Source organism: Capra hircus, chromosome 4, assembly GCF_001704415.2.
Source record: "Capra hircus breed San Clemente chromosome 4, ASM170441v1, whole genome shotgun sequence".
Classification (NCBI taxonomy): domain Eukaryota; kingdom Metazoa; phylum Chordata; class Mammalia; order Artiodactyla; family Bovidae; genus Capra; species Capra hircus.
The window spans coordinates 5,874,781-5,889,110 of NC_030811.1; the positions used below are offsets into that span (position 1 = coordinate 5,874,781).

The 14,330-nt window shown below is 53.8% G+C and overlaps 1 protein-coding gene across 1 annotated transcript; it reads left to right on the top strand.

Annotated features, from left to right (window-relative positions):
- On the top strand, positions 7,109-12,867 carry CRYGN (crystallin gamma N). The gene is made up of 4 exons (XM_018047465.1): positions 7,109-7,129; positions 9,109-9,357; positions 11,028-11,173; positions 12,637-12,867. The coding sequence occupies exons 1-4, from the start codon at positions 7,109-7,111 to the stop codon at positions 12,770-12,772; spliced, it is 552 nt and encodes a 183-aa protein (XP_017902954.1). The 3' UTR covers positions 12,773-12,867.

Genomic DNA, 14,330 nt, shown 5'->3' on the forward strand with positions numbered 1-14,330 from the left:
GTACTGGAGTTTCAGCTTGAGCATCATTCCTTCCAAAGAAATCCCAGGGTTGATCTCCTTCAGAATGGACTGGTTGGATCTCCTTAATTTTAAAGATTTTAAAATTAAAAAAAAATAAAAAAAAAATAATAATAAAAAATTTTTTTAAAAAAATGCCTTCACTTAAACACCAAAAAAAAAAAAAAAAAAAAATTCAACCCAGGCGGGAAAGGATCCATGGCCAGACGCAAATGTCATAGACTCAGATGTGAACATCAGCAGAGAAAAGAGCTTATTGTGGCAGATAAAACATTTAAAAATCGTCAATAGATGCTATGAACTCTGGTGCTCCTGCTGAGTCGCTTAAGTCATGTCTGACTCTTTGTGACCTCCAAGGACTGTAGCCCTCCAGGCTCCTCTGTCCATGGGATTCTCCATGCAACATGCTGAAGGGGGTTGCCATGCCCTGCTCCAGGAGATCATCCCAACCCAGGGATAGAACTCGCATCTCCTGTGTCTCCTACACTACAGGCGGATTCTTTACCACTGAGCCACGGGGGAAGCCCCTATGAACTCTGTATGCCAGTAAAACTGAAAATTTCAGCAGATGGTCCACAGAATGAAAGAGTATAAGCTACCAAATATGATCCAAGAAAAAGGTAGAATCTCCCAATGGAACTATGACTGTTAAAGGAATTGAATCCATAGTCAAAAAAATCTAGCCACATAAAAAGCACTAGGCCTAGATTGTTTTAAAGACCATTTTTAGCAAAACCTCCAAGGAGCAAACCCTCCAGAGAACGGAAATAGTTCCCTATCATCTTTTTCTGCATATCTGAGGTTGTTGATATTTCTCCCGGCAATCTTGATTCCAGATTGTGATTCATCCAGCCGGGCATTTCACATGTTCTCTGCATAGAAGTTAAATAAGCAGGGTGAAAATATACAGCCTTGACGTACTCCTTTCCTTATTTGGAACCAGTCCATTGTTCCATGCCCAATTCTAACTGTTGCTTCTTGACCTGCATACAGATTTCTCAGGAGACAGGTGAAGTGGTCTGGTATTCTCATTTCTTTAAGAATTTTCCACAGTTCATTGTGATTCACTCAAAGCCTTTAATATAGTCAATGAAGCAGAAGTAGATATTTTTCTGGAATTCCCTTGCTTTCTCTGTGATCCAGGGAATGCTGGCAATTTGATCTCTGGCTCTTCTGCTTTTTCTAAACCCCATTTGTAAGTCTGGAAGTTCTCAGTTCACATATCGCTGAAGCCTAGCTTGAAGGATTTTTTAGCATAACCTTACTAGCATACGAAATGAGCTCAACTGTGCAGTTGTTTGAGCATTCTTTGGCATTGCCTTTCTTTGGGATTGGAATGAAAACTGACCTTTTCCAGTCCTGTGACCACTGCTGAGTTTTCCAAATTTGCCGTTGAGTACAGCACTTTACCAGCATCATCTTCTAGGATTTGAAACAGCTTAGCTGGAATTCCATCACCTCCACTAGCATTGTTCGTAGTAATGCTTTCTAAGGCCCATTTGTCTCCACATTCCAGGATGTCTGGCTCTAGGTGAGTGTGATCACATCATTGTGGTTTTCTGGGTCATTCAGATCTTTTTATATAGTTCTTCTGTGTATTCTTGCCCCCTCTTCTTAATCTCTTCTGCTTCTGTTAGGTCCTTACCATTTGTCCTTTATCGTGCCCATCCTTACGTGAAATATTCCCCTGATACTGCCAATTTTCTTGATGAGATCTCTTGTTTTTACCAATCTATTGTTTTCCTCTACCTTTTTTCATTGGTTATTGAAGAAAGCCTTCTTATCTCTCCTTGCTGTTCTCTGGAACTCTGCATTCATTTGGGTATATCTTTCCCTTTCTCCCTTGTTTTTTGCTTCTCTTCTTTCCTCAGCTATTTGTAAGGCCTCCTCAGACAACCACTCTGCCTTCTTGCATTTCTTTTTCTTGGGGATGCTTTTGGTCACCGCCTCCTGTTATGAACCTCCATTCATAGTTCTTCAGGCACTCTGTCTATCAGATCTATTCCCTTGAATCTATTTGTCACTTCTACTGTATAATCATGAGGGATTGATTTAGGTCATACCTGAATGGCCTCATGGCTTTCTCTACTTTCTTCAAGTTAAGCCTGAATTTTGCAATAAGGAGCTGATGCTCTGAGCCACCGTCAGCTCCCGGTCTTGTTTTTGCTGACTCAATAGAGCTTCTCCATCCTCCCTGTACATGCGTGCTAAGTCCCTTCAGTCGTGTGTGACTCTTTTTGACGCTATGGATTGCAGCCTGCTAGGCTCCTCTATCCATGGGATTCTCCAGGCAAGAATACTGGGGTGGGTACCTATGCTCTTCTCCAGGGGATCTTCCCGACCCAGGGATCAAAGCCAGATATCCTGAATTGCAGGCAGATTCTTTACCATCTGGGCCATCAGTGAAACCCATTCCAGCCTGGCCCCAGTTTCCCTGGGAAAGGGAGGTGTAGTTGTTGTAACCACCTCTAGGGGTCAGGCTTCAGCACCTTTCACTTACTTCATCGACTCAGTATTTGAGGGTAGGATTGGGTGTGGGAGGAACAAGGGGATTCTTCTAGGACCTAGGCGTCCAGCCTTTGCACTCCCACCCTTTCCTTCCCTGCCCCAATCTGATGCTCCCCCTGGAGACCTTTGGCCCCTCTTGTGGAGGGAGATGTCTTCCGGTCTCCCAGAAATGGCTTTGAACTAGGGCAGAGCATGGTCAGTAGGGCCCGACACTGAGCAAGCCAGAGGATGTCTCACCCCTCCACCCAGAATGTTCAGGCTCCTACTGGTCCACAGACAGGCTGCCTTAGCAGAGCACAGGTTCTGGCTAAAGGAGCTCCCTCCGTGCCTGTCCAACAGGACCCAGGCCAGTGGTCTAAGCCACAGATGGGGAAAGGTCTTTATAATTCACACATACCACCAAGGGATAGAGAATAGGTTAGACGGCAGGTTAAAACACACATGGACGCAACAAGGGAATAGATAACAGGGTAACATACAGACGCGAAAAGGACCAGATGACAGGCTGATAGACATACCAACCACAAAGGAACAGGTAATAGGTTTAGGTTAACACGCACACACCAGTCAGGAAGGACTCGGGGAAAGGACAACGCATGTGAATGAGCAGTGAACAGCGGAGCAAACCCAGATGCGCCAGTGTACTGATGGACGGCGCTGAGCAGCCGAGCACAAACCCACGCGTCGGGGGCCTCTCCTGTATCCCGTGGGGCTGAAGGTGTGCTCATGCTTGCCCCAGCAATTTCACTAAAGGTGTGAACCTCGAAGAGGGCAAGAATGGTCCCCGGGATCATTTGGAAATTTGAAGGTGCTTGTCAGAATAAGCCTTCAGTTGGCAGGGCCCAGGGGTGTTTTATGCCCTGTGACCGGCACTGAGCCATTGTCCCGATGCTGTTTAGTTGCTAAGCTGTGTCCGATTCTCTTGCGACTCCATGGACTGGAGCCCGCCAGGCTCCTCTGTTCATGGGATTTCCAAGGCCAGATTCCTAGAGTGGGTTGTCATTCCCTTCTCCAGGGGCTCTTCCCGACCCAGGGATTGAACCCATGTCTTCCTGCATTGAAGGCAGACACTTTACAGCTGAACCACCAGGGAAACCCCAATTGTCCCATGGTTTTACCCACAAACAAGTATTTGTGGGACTTTCCTGGTGATTCAGCGGCTAGGACTCCGGGCTTTCACTGCAGGGGGCTCGGGTTCAATCCCTGGTCAGGAAACTAAAGATCCTGCATGTCACTCACTGCTAAGCCAAAATTAAATAAAATTAAATAAAATTTTTAAAAATTAAATTTTTTAAAAAAAGAAGTGAGTGCTTGCCGGGGGTTGGGGCACAGTAGGGAAGAGCAATGAATAGGCAGAGCCCAGAGGACTTTTAGGGCAATGAAAACACTCCTTATTTAAGATGCTATGATGACAAATACATATCATTTTATATTTGTCAAAACTCAGCACCAAGAGTGAATTATACTGTAAGCTATGGACTTCAGGTGGCAATGACATGTCAGTATAGGGTCATCAATTATAAGAAATGCACCATCTGCGGTGGTGGGGTGCTGATGGTGGAAGAAGCTGTTTATGTGGGGCTGGGGAGGACGTGGGAACTCTCTATACTTTCAGTCAATTTTGCTATGAACCTAAAACGGCTAGAAAAAATAAAGCCTATGTTTAAAAAAAATAATAAAGGGTTTAATTTTCCCAGTTGAATACAAGGGAAGAGACTTCCCTTCCTTTCTTTTCCAGAATTCCTTTCTCTTTTTCTCATGTATATGCATCAGTTTGACGGCTAAATAAGCCTCTTGCCATCCTAATATTCTGAAGGTTTTTCCTCTAGCAGCTGGGAGCTATCTCTTTGAAACAATAACATCCCACCTCCCAGTTTCCTGGGAGGAAAAGGACTTAACTTCAGCCATCACCTTACTCTGAACTGTAAAGCCTATCTCTGGGCATACAGATACGAGAAAATTAGCAATTTTACCTTGAGCACATGTACATGTACGTAATGAGAAAGCCTCCTGACTGTATGAAGGCTGAGATGTCCCTGTCTTTGCAGTCACTGCCGCAGATTGCCTGGGAGGCATCGCTTTTTGGTTTAATGTCAATAATACAACTCTTCTTTCTCTTTAACCTATATGGACAGGCCTTCTGGGTTGGGAGAACTTGCTTTTAATTATATTCCGCAACAGGGCCCGTGTCCAAAGGCAAATGCTAGAATGTGTGGTTTGGCCAGTGTGGATGCCTGTGGGGGGCAAGGGTCAGGCCTGGGCCCCCTGGGAGGCCTGAGCCTTGGATGCAAGGTGACTTGTGGGTTGTAGTGTATGTACTACATGTGACAGCCTCCCAGAGCAGGGGCAGGGCCCCCCTGAACCCCCAGAATCCATGACCTCTTTTTCCTGAACCTCAGGTGTCTCATCTGTGTGATGGTGATAACACCTGCCCTCCCGAGAACAGCTCAGACGGCTCCCACACCCGCTCCTCGCTGCCCTGTGCCCTGGGAAGCCCTCCAAGGTCCCCCTGCTCCAAATGGCGTCTCTTTCCTTCACGCTCGCGTGGGCCCCTTGCCCCAGCTGACCGCCGTGTTGTTCCTGCGTGCACATCTCATCTCCCAGCAATTTGAGGGCTGCGCATCTCGTGGCCACAGTGTTGACTCTGTTCACTCCGCAAACCGTCTCTGAGCCTTTCTCATGTGCCAAGAACTTCCATGCCCTAGAAAGCCCCACGCCGAGGTGGGGCTGCCTGTTTCTGTAAACTCATCCTTGCCATCCAGGGTGGTCTGGGTGCGGAGCCCTGCGGCCCATCGGCAAGGGTGGGGGGTTCAAGTTGGGGCAGGTGACAGTTTGACAGATTGAGGGTGAGCATTGACTGGGGATGGGAGAGGACAGGATTCCAGGAGCAAGACAGAAGAAGCGGAGGCTTCAGGACCACTGCCAGACATGGAGATATGTGTGTGTGTTTTGGGGGGTGGGGGTGCAGACCAGGGTGCTGCTGGAGCAGAAAAGATATGGTAGAGCTGGGAATTAAGACCACAGTGTAAGGGAGCAGGACCCTAAGGGGCCTTCCCGGACAGACCCCCTCCTCCTCCCATGCCCCCTGCCTGCCTCTTGTTTATAGAAAAGCTGTGTCTCCCAGGCCTCGGCTGAGTCACAAAAGCCTGGCTCAAGAATTCATGATTGGGGGACTTCCCTGGTGGTCCAGTGGCTAAGAAGTCACCTTCCAATGCAGAGGACGCCGGTTCAATCCCTGGTCAGGGAACTAAGAGCCCACATGCCCAACCAGAAAAGGCCTATGGATATAGCTGAAGACCTAGCACAGCCAAAAATAAATAAATTGACTTTAATTAACTAAGACTCTGATGCTGGGAAAGATTGAGGGCAGGAGGAGAAGAGGGCAACAGAGGATGAGATGGTTGGATGGCATCACTGACTCAGTGGACATGAGTTTGGGCAAACTCCAGGAGATAGTTAAGGACAAGGAATCCTGGCATGCTGCAGCTCACGGGGTCTCAAAGAGTCAGATACGACTTAGTGACTGAACAACAACAAATTAGTTAACAACAACGAAAAAGATAGGAAGGATGTGAACATGCAGTGATAAAAAGGCATAGTAGTTGGGCCAGGAGAACTGGTCAGAATTTGAACAGCACATCAGCCATATGGCAGTCACAGTCTTTAGTTCCTCCCTGAAGTACCTAGGGAACAGTGTCTGTGCACCTTTCCTGAGTTGTTTTACAGATGCTAAAATCCCCACCAAGTGAAAGAAGTTAACTACTTGATGACCGTGAGCACTGCAGCCCCCAGACCTACTGGAGCCTGGGGATTGATCATGTTAACCCTGTGACACTGCCCCATTACCTCACCATCAACCAATCAGAGACTTGTCCCAGAGCTGATCAGCACACACCCTGTGACTCTCCTCCTCACCTTGCTTTAGAAACACCGGAAACCCACCAGGGAGTTGCAGCCTTTTGAGCAGGAGTCGCCTGGTTCTCCTTTGCAAGAAACCTTTCTCTGTGCTGAACTCCAACCCTGGGTTTGTCTGGCCTCACTGCGGTTGGGGGTACACCAATTTGGGTTGGACAAGAGAAGAGTGGGTGGGCAGGGGCTGTCATCTCTGTCCTCTGGGGCCTGGGGTCCCATCCTTCACCCAGAGAACGACTCAGTAACAGGGTGAGCCCTGGTCCGGCTGGGAGAGGGGAGTGGCCGGCCATCTGGGAAGGCTCAGGGCTCCGTGAGGAGGAGGGGAGCCTGGAGACCCCCGCCCCAAGACAGCGGGGGGCAGCGGGGGGCGTGTGGTCCTGACTCAGCAGGACCAGCAGGCAGGCTGAGCCCGAGAGAGAGTGGGTCTCGGGGGCCCAAGCCGAGCCGGGCGCGGTGACCCCCGTGAACACCGGGGAGACCCCCCCAGACGGGGGCGGAGCGAGTCGCTCCGCCGGGCGGCCCCTCGCGGGCTTAGCACGCTCGACAGCACTAACCAGCCGGCCCAGCAAATCTTTTGTCGGGGCGGCGCTGAGCCAGCAGGGCGCCGCCCCGCTATATCTGGGGCCCCCCGCGGCCCGCGGGCCGGCACTCCAGGCGGCCCAGGCGCACCATGGCGCAGCGCTCGGGGAAGGTGAGTGCCCGCGGCAGGGCCCAGAAACCCCTCCCGTGTCTCTTTGTGCTCGGGCTGGGGGCTGGGGGCGGAGGGTGGCAAATTGCTGCTTGGTGGCCTTTGCATCTGACAACCCGGGGGTAGCCTGGCCCTGGCTGATCACCTCTGTGATGTGGGGGTTAGGAAGTACCCCCAACACTCCCTCCAGCCCCTCCAGCAAGCACTGGCTCTGGGGCTCCAACCCCCACCCCCAGGCAGGAGCAGGCAGAGTGGTGAGCTGTGAGGGGGTGCCTGGGTTGCGGTGGGGGACCCCTGCCTTGCCTTGCAGGCCCTGGGCCCTGCTTCTTTCCCTGAGGCTGTTCTAATGCGGCTGCTCCTTCCTCAGAATCTGCCCAGGGGCACTTGGGGCTAGTTCTCTGCACAACTGTTCAGATCTGAGGGAGGCCTCCGAATTCTGTGGGTGACCAGTTGTCCTTGAATATCTGGGGGTGGGGAGAGCCTTCAAACAGACTGGTGCAGGAAGGAGGGTAAATTTGGACCTCTCCCCTCTTCTCTAGCTCCCTGTCTTTTGGACCCCAGGGGCTACGTTCAAGGTTAGTGAGTGAGAGTATTACTACATCTGTCTGCGTGGGCTAGGTTATGCCTCAGTAACAAACAGCCCCAAGAGCTCCCCTCCACCATGGTCCACACACCCTCTGTGCTGCAGAGCTACACGCTGACAGCAGCAGAGGCAGAGAGGAGAAATGAGAGGTTTTCAGAGCTTCTGAGTCCATGCACGTCCCTTTGGCCAAAGCCTCTGGCCTCACTTAACTCCGAGGGGCTCAGAGAGGCAGTTGTACCATCAGAGACGGCACACACACAGGATGAGCACAGTCCCTGGGCCCAGGCAGCATTACTTTGCCAGGGCCCTTCTAGGAGCCCAAAGTATTAGTCGCTCAGTCGTGTCCAGCTCTTTGTGACCTCATGGACTGTAGCCCACCAGCCTCCTCTGTCCATGGGATTCTCCAGGCAAGAATATTGGAGTGGATAGCCGTTCCCTTCTTCAGGGGATCTTCCCAACCCAGGGATCAAACCCAGGTCTTCTGCACTGCAGAGACAGACTCTGCATCTGAGTCACCAGGGAAGCCCCTGAAGAGTTACGGAATGGTCGGAATGTTAGGTTCCTCTGCAGAAAGCGAGTTTGAGGTTGATACAGTCCATGTTTGGTTTTGATTTTTTATTGAAGTACAGTTAGCTGACAAGACTGGCTTAGTTTCCGGTGTATAACCCAGTGACTGGATATTTTTATCCCTTACCAGATGATGACCACAATAGGTCTGGTTACCATCTGGTCCACAGTGTCCAGTTTGAGGCCACCCTTCAGTGCTACATCACCATGGAGCACAGTGTCTGAACTGACCGCCGGGCTAGAAAAGCTCCAGATCTAACACATGCATGTCACCCGGAGGAGTGGCCCAGGGCACAAAGGGATACAGCTACGTTGAAAAAACATTGAGCCGTTAATCCCGCGCCGGGCCCTGACGTGGCTCTGTTGGATTCAGTCTGTCCGGTGAAGCAGATGGGTCCCAGAAACCTGACTTTCTGAAAACTGAGTATTTGGTTATAACGGCGAGCCCCGAGTGAAGTGTTTTCTTTTGGAAGCATTTCTTTGGATGTTGTGTTTTAACGATGAACAAAAACTGAGTTTAAAAACTGCAGTGGCAGTTTCCACAGGGGCCCCTGGGCAAAGAGGAAGTGCCTGCCTCCTTGGATCTTCTGAGATTTGTCTGCTCAACCACAGGCCCCCAGGGTGGGGATGCAGGGCACTGCGGCTGACCTCAAGCCTGCCGTCCATATGTTCTCTCACCTGATCAAGAGACAGGGTTGAGCACCTAGTGTATGCAGCAGGTCTGGCCTGGGGACTCAGGGTTCAGTGGGGGGTGTTGGGCACCAAGTGTCCATTCCCAGAACTGAAAGGAGAGGCGCACCCAACCCTGTGCCCTCTTATGTGGCTCTCCTAGATCACACTCTATGAGGGCAAGCACTTCACGGGCAGGAAGCTGGAGGTCTTCGGGGACTGTGACAACTTCCAGGATCGAGGCTTCATGAACCGGGTGAACTCGGTCCGCGTGGAGAGCGGGGCCTGGGTCTGCTTCGACCACCCTGACTTTCGGGGCCAGCAGTTCATCCTGGAGCACGGCGACTACCCCGACTTCTACCGCTGGAACGGCCACAACGACCACATGGGTTCCTGTCGGCCCGTGAGGATGGTGAGTGGGCCGGGGTCCGCCACCTGGCTGGCGTGGGGCTGGGGGGCTTCCTGCTGGAGTGATCCAGGGCTCCATGAGCCTGCTTAAGAAGTACAACAGGTATTGGGAAGGGGGTGACCCTCCCAGCTTTAGGAACAGGTGAGACCATGGGATCTTTAAGACGGCGAGGTGTCCCCACACAGACCTAGCCACTCTCACGCGTGGGGTCCGAATCAGAGAGCCCCTGGGAGTTTTCACGCCCGCGTTTTCAGCCGTGCATCAGTTTCGATTTCTGATGCCGAAATCTTGCTGAATTTTCCACTTAAGACGCTATTGGAAACATCAGAAGTTTGGATTTACAACCAGATGGGGGAAGCATTCAGCTAAAGTAAGGCTCACGTGGGCCTGGTGTGTCCACCAGGCAGATCACCTTGTAATGCTTTTCGGGAGCCTTCGATGGAGTGGCCGATGGAAGAAACTTAGGTATCCTTGGCCAGGCAGCGGGAACTAGGGGACAGGACCCAGCAGACGGCTGCCATTTCACAGGGTGGACAATGCGGGGTGTCACTCCTCCTCGGCGAAGGACTGTGTGTCTGGTTGTCCCTAGCGTGGGGTTTGAGGAATGGGCATTCCCATTCCTTGGGAGTGACCCAAGTTCAAGTCCTAACCAGCCTGCTGTGAGCTCTGGATGCTAGGGCGGGACACGGCTGGTTCTGGAGAGCCGGGCGAGCCACTCATGGGGCATCTCAGGCCTTGTGTCTGCAGGAGCGCCTCCCTGGACGAGCATCTAAGGACCCCAGGGGAGGGGCCTCCTGAGTGGAAACCCCTCAACCTCTCTCTTTTCCACACAGGCTGCAAACCCAGCTGGGCTTCAGCCTCTCAGATTGTAAGAATGCTTTCTTAGGCTTCCCATCAGGTCATGGACATTTGGAAAAAAGGAATTGCCATGGCTGGCCCTGGGTCTTGCATAATGCTATTTGTATGAAAACTATCCCGGGTATCTTTTGAATGCTGTTCTCATAAAGAGCTGTCTTTGGGGCCAGCTCTGGCATAGACCCAGCCCCCGCCGGCGCCAGAGCCCAAGGGGAGCTGGCCCGCCTCGGGCTTTTGGAAATACAGGGGACTCTTAAGAGGGTATGTCCTCGGCCCAGTGAGCCAGCAGGGATTTCAGCAAATGAGATCTCTTATTTGTTTTAGATTTTTGGCTTCATGTTTTAATAAAAGGTTCTGTTACAGTTTGTAAAATATTATCCTTTAAAAGCTGCCCATGGCCTGCAGCCCGGGGCGGGGTTGCCGGGGGTGGGGGAGGTGATGGGCATAGGAATGCCGTGGTGTGTCTGGGCAGGAGGAAGCCCAGTGCCCCAGGCTGGTCCGAGGGCGGCCGCTGTTCCAGGAGGGCTGGCCCTCTCTGGATCCTAGGTTCTTTAGTTAAAGAAAGAGGAGAGTAGACTGATTTGACACCCTGAATCTTTTTAAAGAAATAGATGGCCTTTCATCCAAACAAATCTTATCTGCAAGTCCTGGGCTGAGGGGCGGGTGTTGGGCTGGGTGGGGGCACTCCCTAGCTCTTTAGCCCAGGAACTCTTGGGTGCCCCTGGGGCCCTGGGTAAGTTTCCGCTCCCACTCACATGTGCTTCTGTGGGCACTTCCTTCACCCTCTTCCCTTCCTCGCTCTCGGTGGGGGCTCGCAGCACGGGGAACACTTCCGCTTAGAAATCTTCGAGGGCTGCAACTTCACGGGCCAGTGCCTGGAGTTCGAGGAAGACTGTCCCTTCCTTCAGAGTCGGGGCTGGACCAAGAACTGTGTCAACGCCATCAAGGCGTACGGGGACGGAGCGTGAGTAGAACCCACCTGGCTTCCACCAACGGGTCCCTGCATGCCAGGGTGGGTCAGACCCCCAGCAGAGGGTCAGCCTGTCCCCTGCCCTGAGACCCTTTCCCTCCCTCCCCCAGCCACCTCCCTGGCCCAGGAAGGCCAGGGTGAGGGGATGCGGGGCTCCAGAGGGCCCCTGCCCACCCCTGTGCAAAGGGTAGGGGGCCCTTTGCAGATAGTCATTCTCTAGGATTGGGCTGGGCTATGGTTTGCTTGAGCCAGGGGAAGCCTGCTCTGGGCAGGGTGGCCCTGCCCACTTGCCCACCCCTCACTGACCCTGTATTGGACCTCTCTCCTACCAAGTGCCTAGCCCCCCTAAGCGGGCCTCCCCGAGGAGATGTACCTCATGGTGGCTCACTTCTGGTGGACCGCATGGCTGAGTGGGTTTTCCCTGCATGCCCTGTTCCTTCCACCAGCCGAGGAAGTCTCTGCGCCCACTGTACACGCCCATCAGGCCAAGTTTCACAGCCCCTGCTGGCACCCAAGCTGGCCATCTCCTCCCCATCTACCTGGCTGGGTGGACAGTGTGTCCCCATTTTACAGAGGAGCAAGCTGAGGCCCAGAAAGTTATCCCTACCCTGCAGTGAGTACCCCTGCTGGGATGACAGCCAGGCCTTTGGCTCCAAGTCAGACTGTACCCGCTCTGGAGCCAGGAGTCTCCCCAGACCTCAGCTCCAGCCCCCAGAAGAGCCCTAAAACATGGGTGCCAGGAGCCCAGCTCTTGTCACAGCATCTATGGGATCCTTTAAGGCATGGGGTCAGGGTGCCAGGGGTGGTCATGCCAGGGACCGAAGGAAGACGCTCCCTACCTTTCCTGGCATGGCTGATATTGGCTGCTGGGCCCTGGGCCCTGACCCAAAGGTCTTTCAGAAATTCCAGGTTTGCCCCAAGCTGATGGCACCTGGGGATCTGGGGGAGAATTCCAAAACAACCATTTGCTGGCTAAATTGTGTCTTGTGAGGCCAGAGCCGTACCTTTCGGTAGAAGGTGTCCTGAGCCCTGAGGCCCAACCTCCACTGACCCCTGGGGGTCCCCAGGGGCTTATTTAGAAAAGAAAGCAGGGAGGTAGGAGCTAAGATTTGACTACAGGGACTTCAGGCCCCACTTTGCCTAAGAGGAGATAAGGCTCAGAGGGGTGAGGGGTCACTGGAGGCTGCCTGTGGTGGATGCTACCTTTGGCCCCAGGCTCTGCTCACTCCCCCCATGGAGCCTTCATCCTTTGCCTCCTGTGACTTCAATTTGAAAAAGAGATATGTAAGCCCATGGCCAAGACAAGCTGTCTGATGGCGCCCCAGAATGTGTAGTCTGGGTGGGAGGGGCGCGGGGTGGCGGCTGTGGGTCAGGGGTGGGGAGTGGGGCTGCGAGGCCAAGATCTGGTCAGCCCTGGCCCCTAACCCTCGCCCTCCCCGCTGCCGCCCTCCACCCAGGTGGGTTCTCTACGAGGAGCCCAACTACCGGGGTCGCATGTACCTGGTGGAGAGGGGCGACTTCCGCAGCTTCTCCGACTGGGAGGCCCACAGCGCACGCGTCCAGTCCCTCCGCCGGGTGGCCAACTTCTTCTAACCGCCCGCCCGCCCACCGAGGTCTGGCCGCGACCAGGGGCCGCACCCCCCGAGGAGAGGGCCAGTCCCCTCTGCCCACCCTGGGACAGTGCGGAATAAACGTCCTAAAAGCCAAGCGCTGAGTGACTTCTCTGCCCTTTGTGACCAAGGGACAGTGTCCGGGTAGGTGGCGGGGTGGAGGCGGCGCCCCAGCCCTGGAAGGACCGACCAGGAAGGGTGGAGGGGGACGTGGCGAGGCACCCGCTGGGAGAACGTCAGGGCCGGAGGGGACCTGCCAGTCGTGGAGTCCAGCCCTGTCATTTCACGTGTGAAAAGCCAGTGACGCACATGGGGAGGCACCACCTTGGACCTAGGACGGGACGGGGTGTTTCCTCTGCCCCAAATGCCGCCCAGGCCAGCTAGGGGAGAAGGGGGGGGAGAAGGGGGGGAGGGCGTGATGGGGGAGGGCGTGATGGGGCGGGGGAGAGGACCATGCTGCCTGGTCCGCTCCACCACCAAAGCCTGACCCAGGGCCCCTGAGTCGGCATCTCAGGGAGAGTCTCATAGGGGAGAACCTTCGTAAAGGATGGCCTTGGCCCCGGGGGCACATCACCCCTTACAGCCTGTAAGGAGAGAGAAATTGAAGGGCTTGGAAGAAGCAGATTGTTGCCTGATCAGGTGGCCTCTGAGGAGGGGACGGGGCGGGGTGGGGGGGAGGAGACAGGAGGCGCCTTCAGGGCTGAAAGGCGGGGGGAGCACCCACTATCCCACCCCGGACTCTCACAGTGCTGCTCAACCCAGGACCCCAACTCTCTTCACCCCAAGGAGAATTCACAGAGTTTCTCTGCAGGGTGGGCCCTCTCCAGGGCAGTGGGCCCACCTTTGTGGGCGGGGCTTGATGGGAGGGGCGTTGGCACACACACATCCCCGCCAGGGGACAGGGAAGGAGGAACCTGGCCTGGGAGGGAGTGGGGTTTCCAGGAATAAGAGACCACCATGGCTTCCCTGCTGCCTCGGTGGTGAAGAGTCCGCCTGCCAATGCAGGAGAAACGGGTTCCGTCCCTGATCCGGGAAGATCCCACATGCCTTGGAGCAACAAAGCTCTGCTAAGCGCCACAGCTCTTGAGCCTGTGCGTTAAAGCCTGGGAGATAAAGCTGCTGAGCCCCTGAGCCGAAATGACTGAAGCCCAAGCTCCACAGCAAGAGAAGCCACCGCAATGAGCAGCCCACACACCGCAACCAGAGAAAGCCCGTGTGCAGTGACGGAGGCCCAGCACAGCCAAAAATAAATCAATCAACCGTAAAAAAAGAAGCTCCGGACCCTTCCCTGCCCACACTTCAGTATCCAGCCTACCCCCGTATCCCCCCACTCAGTGAGACGATAAGCAAGCTGCTGGACCCCGGGAGTGACCCAGGTCTCCTGCCCACAGCCGACCACCAGAGTCCTGAGCTCTCTCCATCTAAACTAAGGGCTTGAAGAAACTACCATGAAACTCACCGCAAACCAGTGCAAGACCCAGAGCCCACAATGCCTCGCCTCCTGTGAGTTGAGAAGAGGGTTTGCCGAAAGCCATGCTCTT

Excerpts from the sequence above, each read along its gene's own strand:
- CRYGN (XM_018047465.1), top strand. The coding sequence starts at position 7,109 with ATGGCGCAGCGCTCGGGGAAG. Across the intron at positions 7,130-9,108 it reads TGGCGCAGCGCTCGGGGAAG|ATCACACTCTATGAGGGCAA; the intron begins GTGAGTGCCCGC and ends TGGCTCTCCTAG. Across the intron at positions 9,358-11,027 it reads CCTGTCGGCCCGTGAGGATG|CACGGGGAACACTTCCGCTT; the intron begins GTGAGTGGGCCG and ends GGGGGCTCGCAG.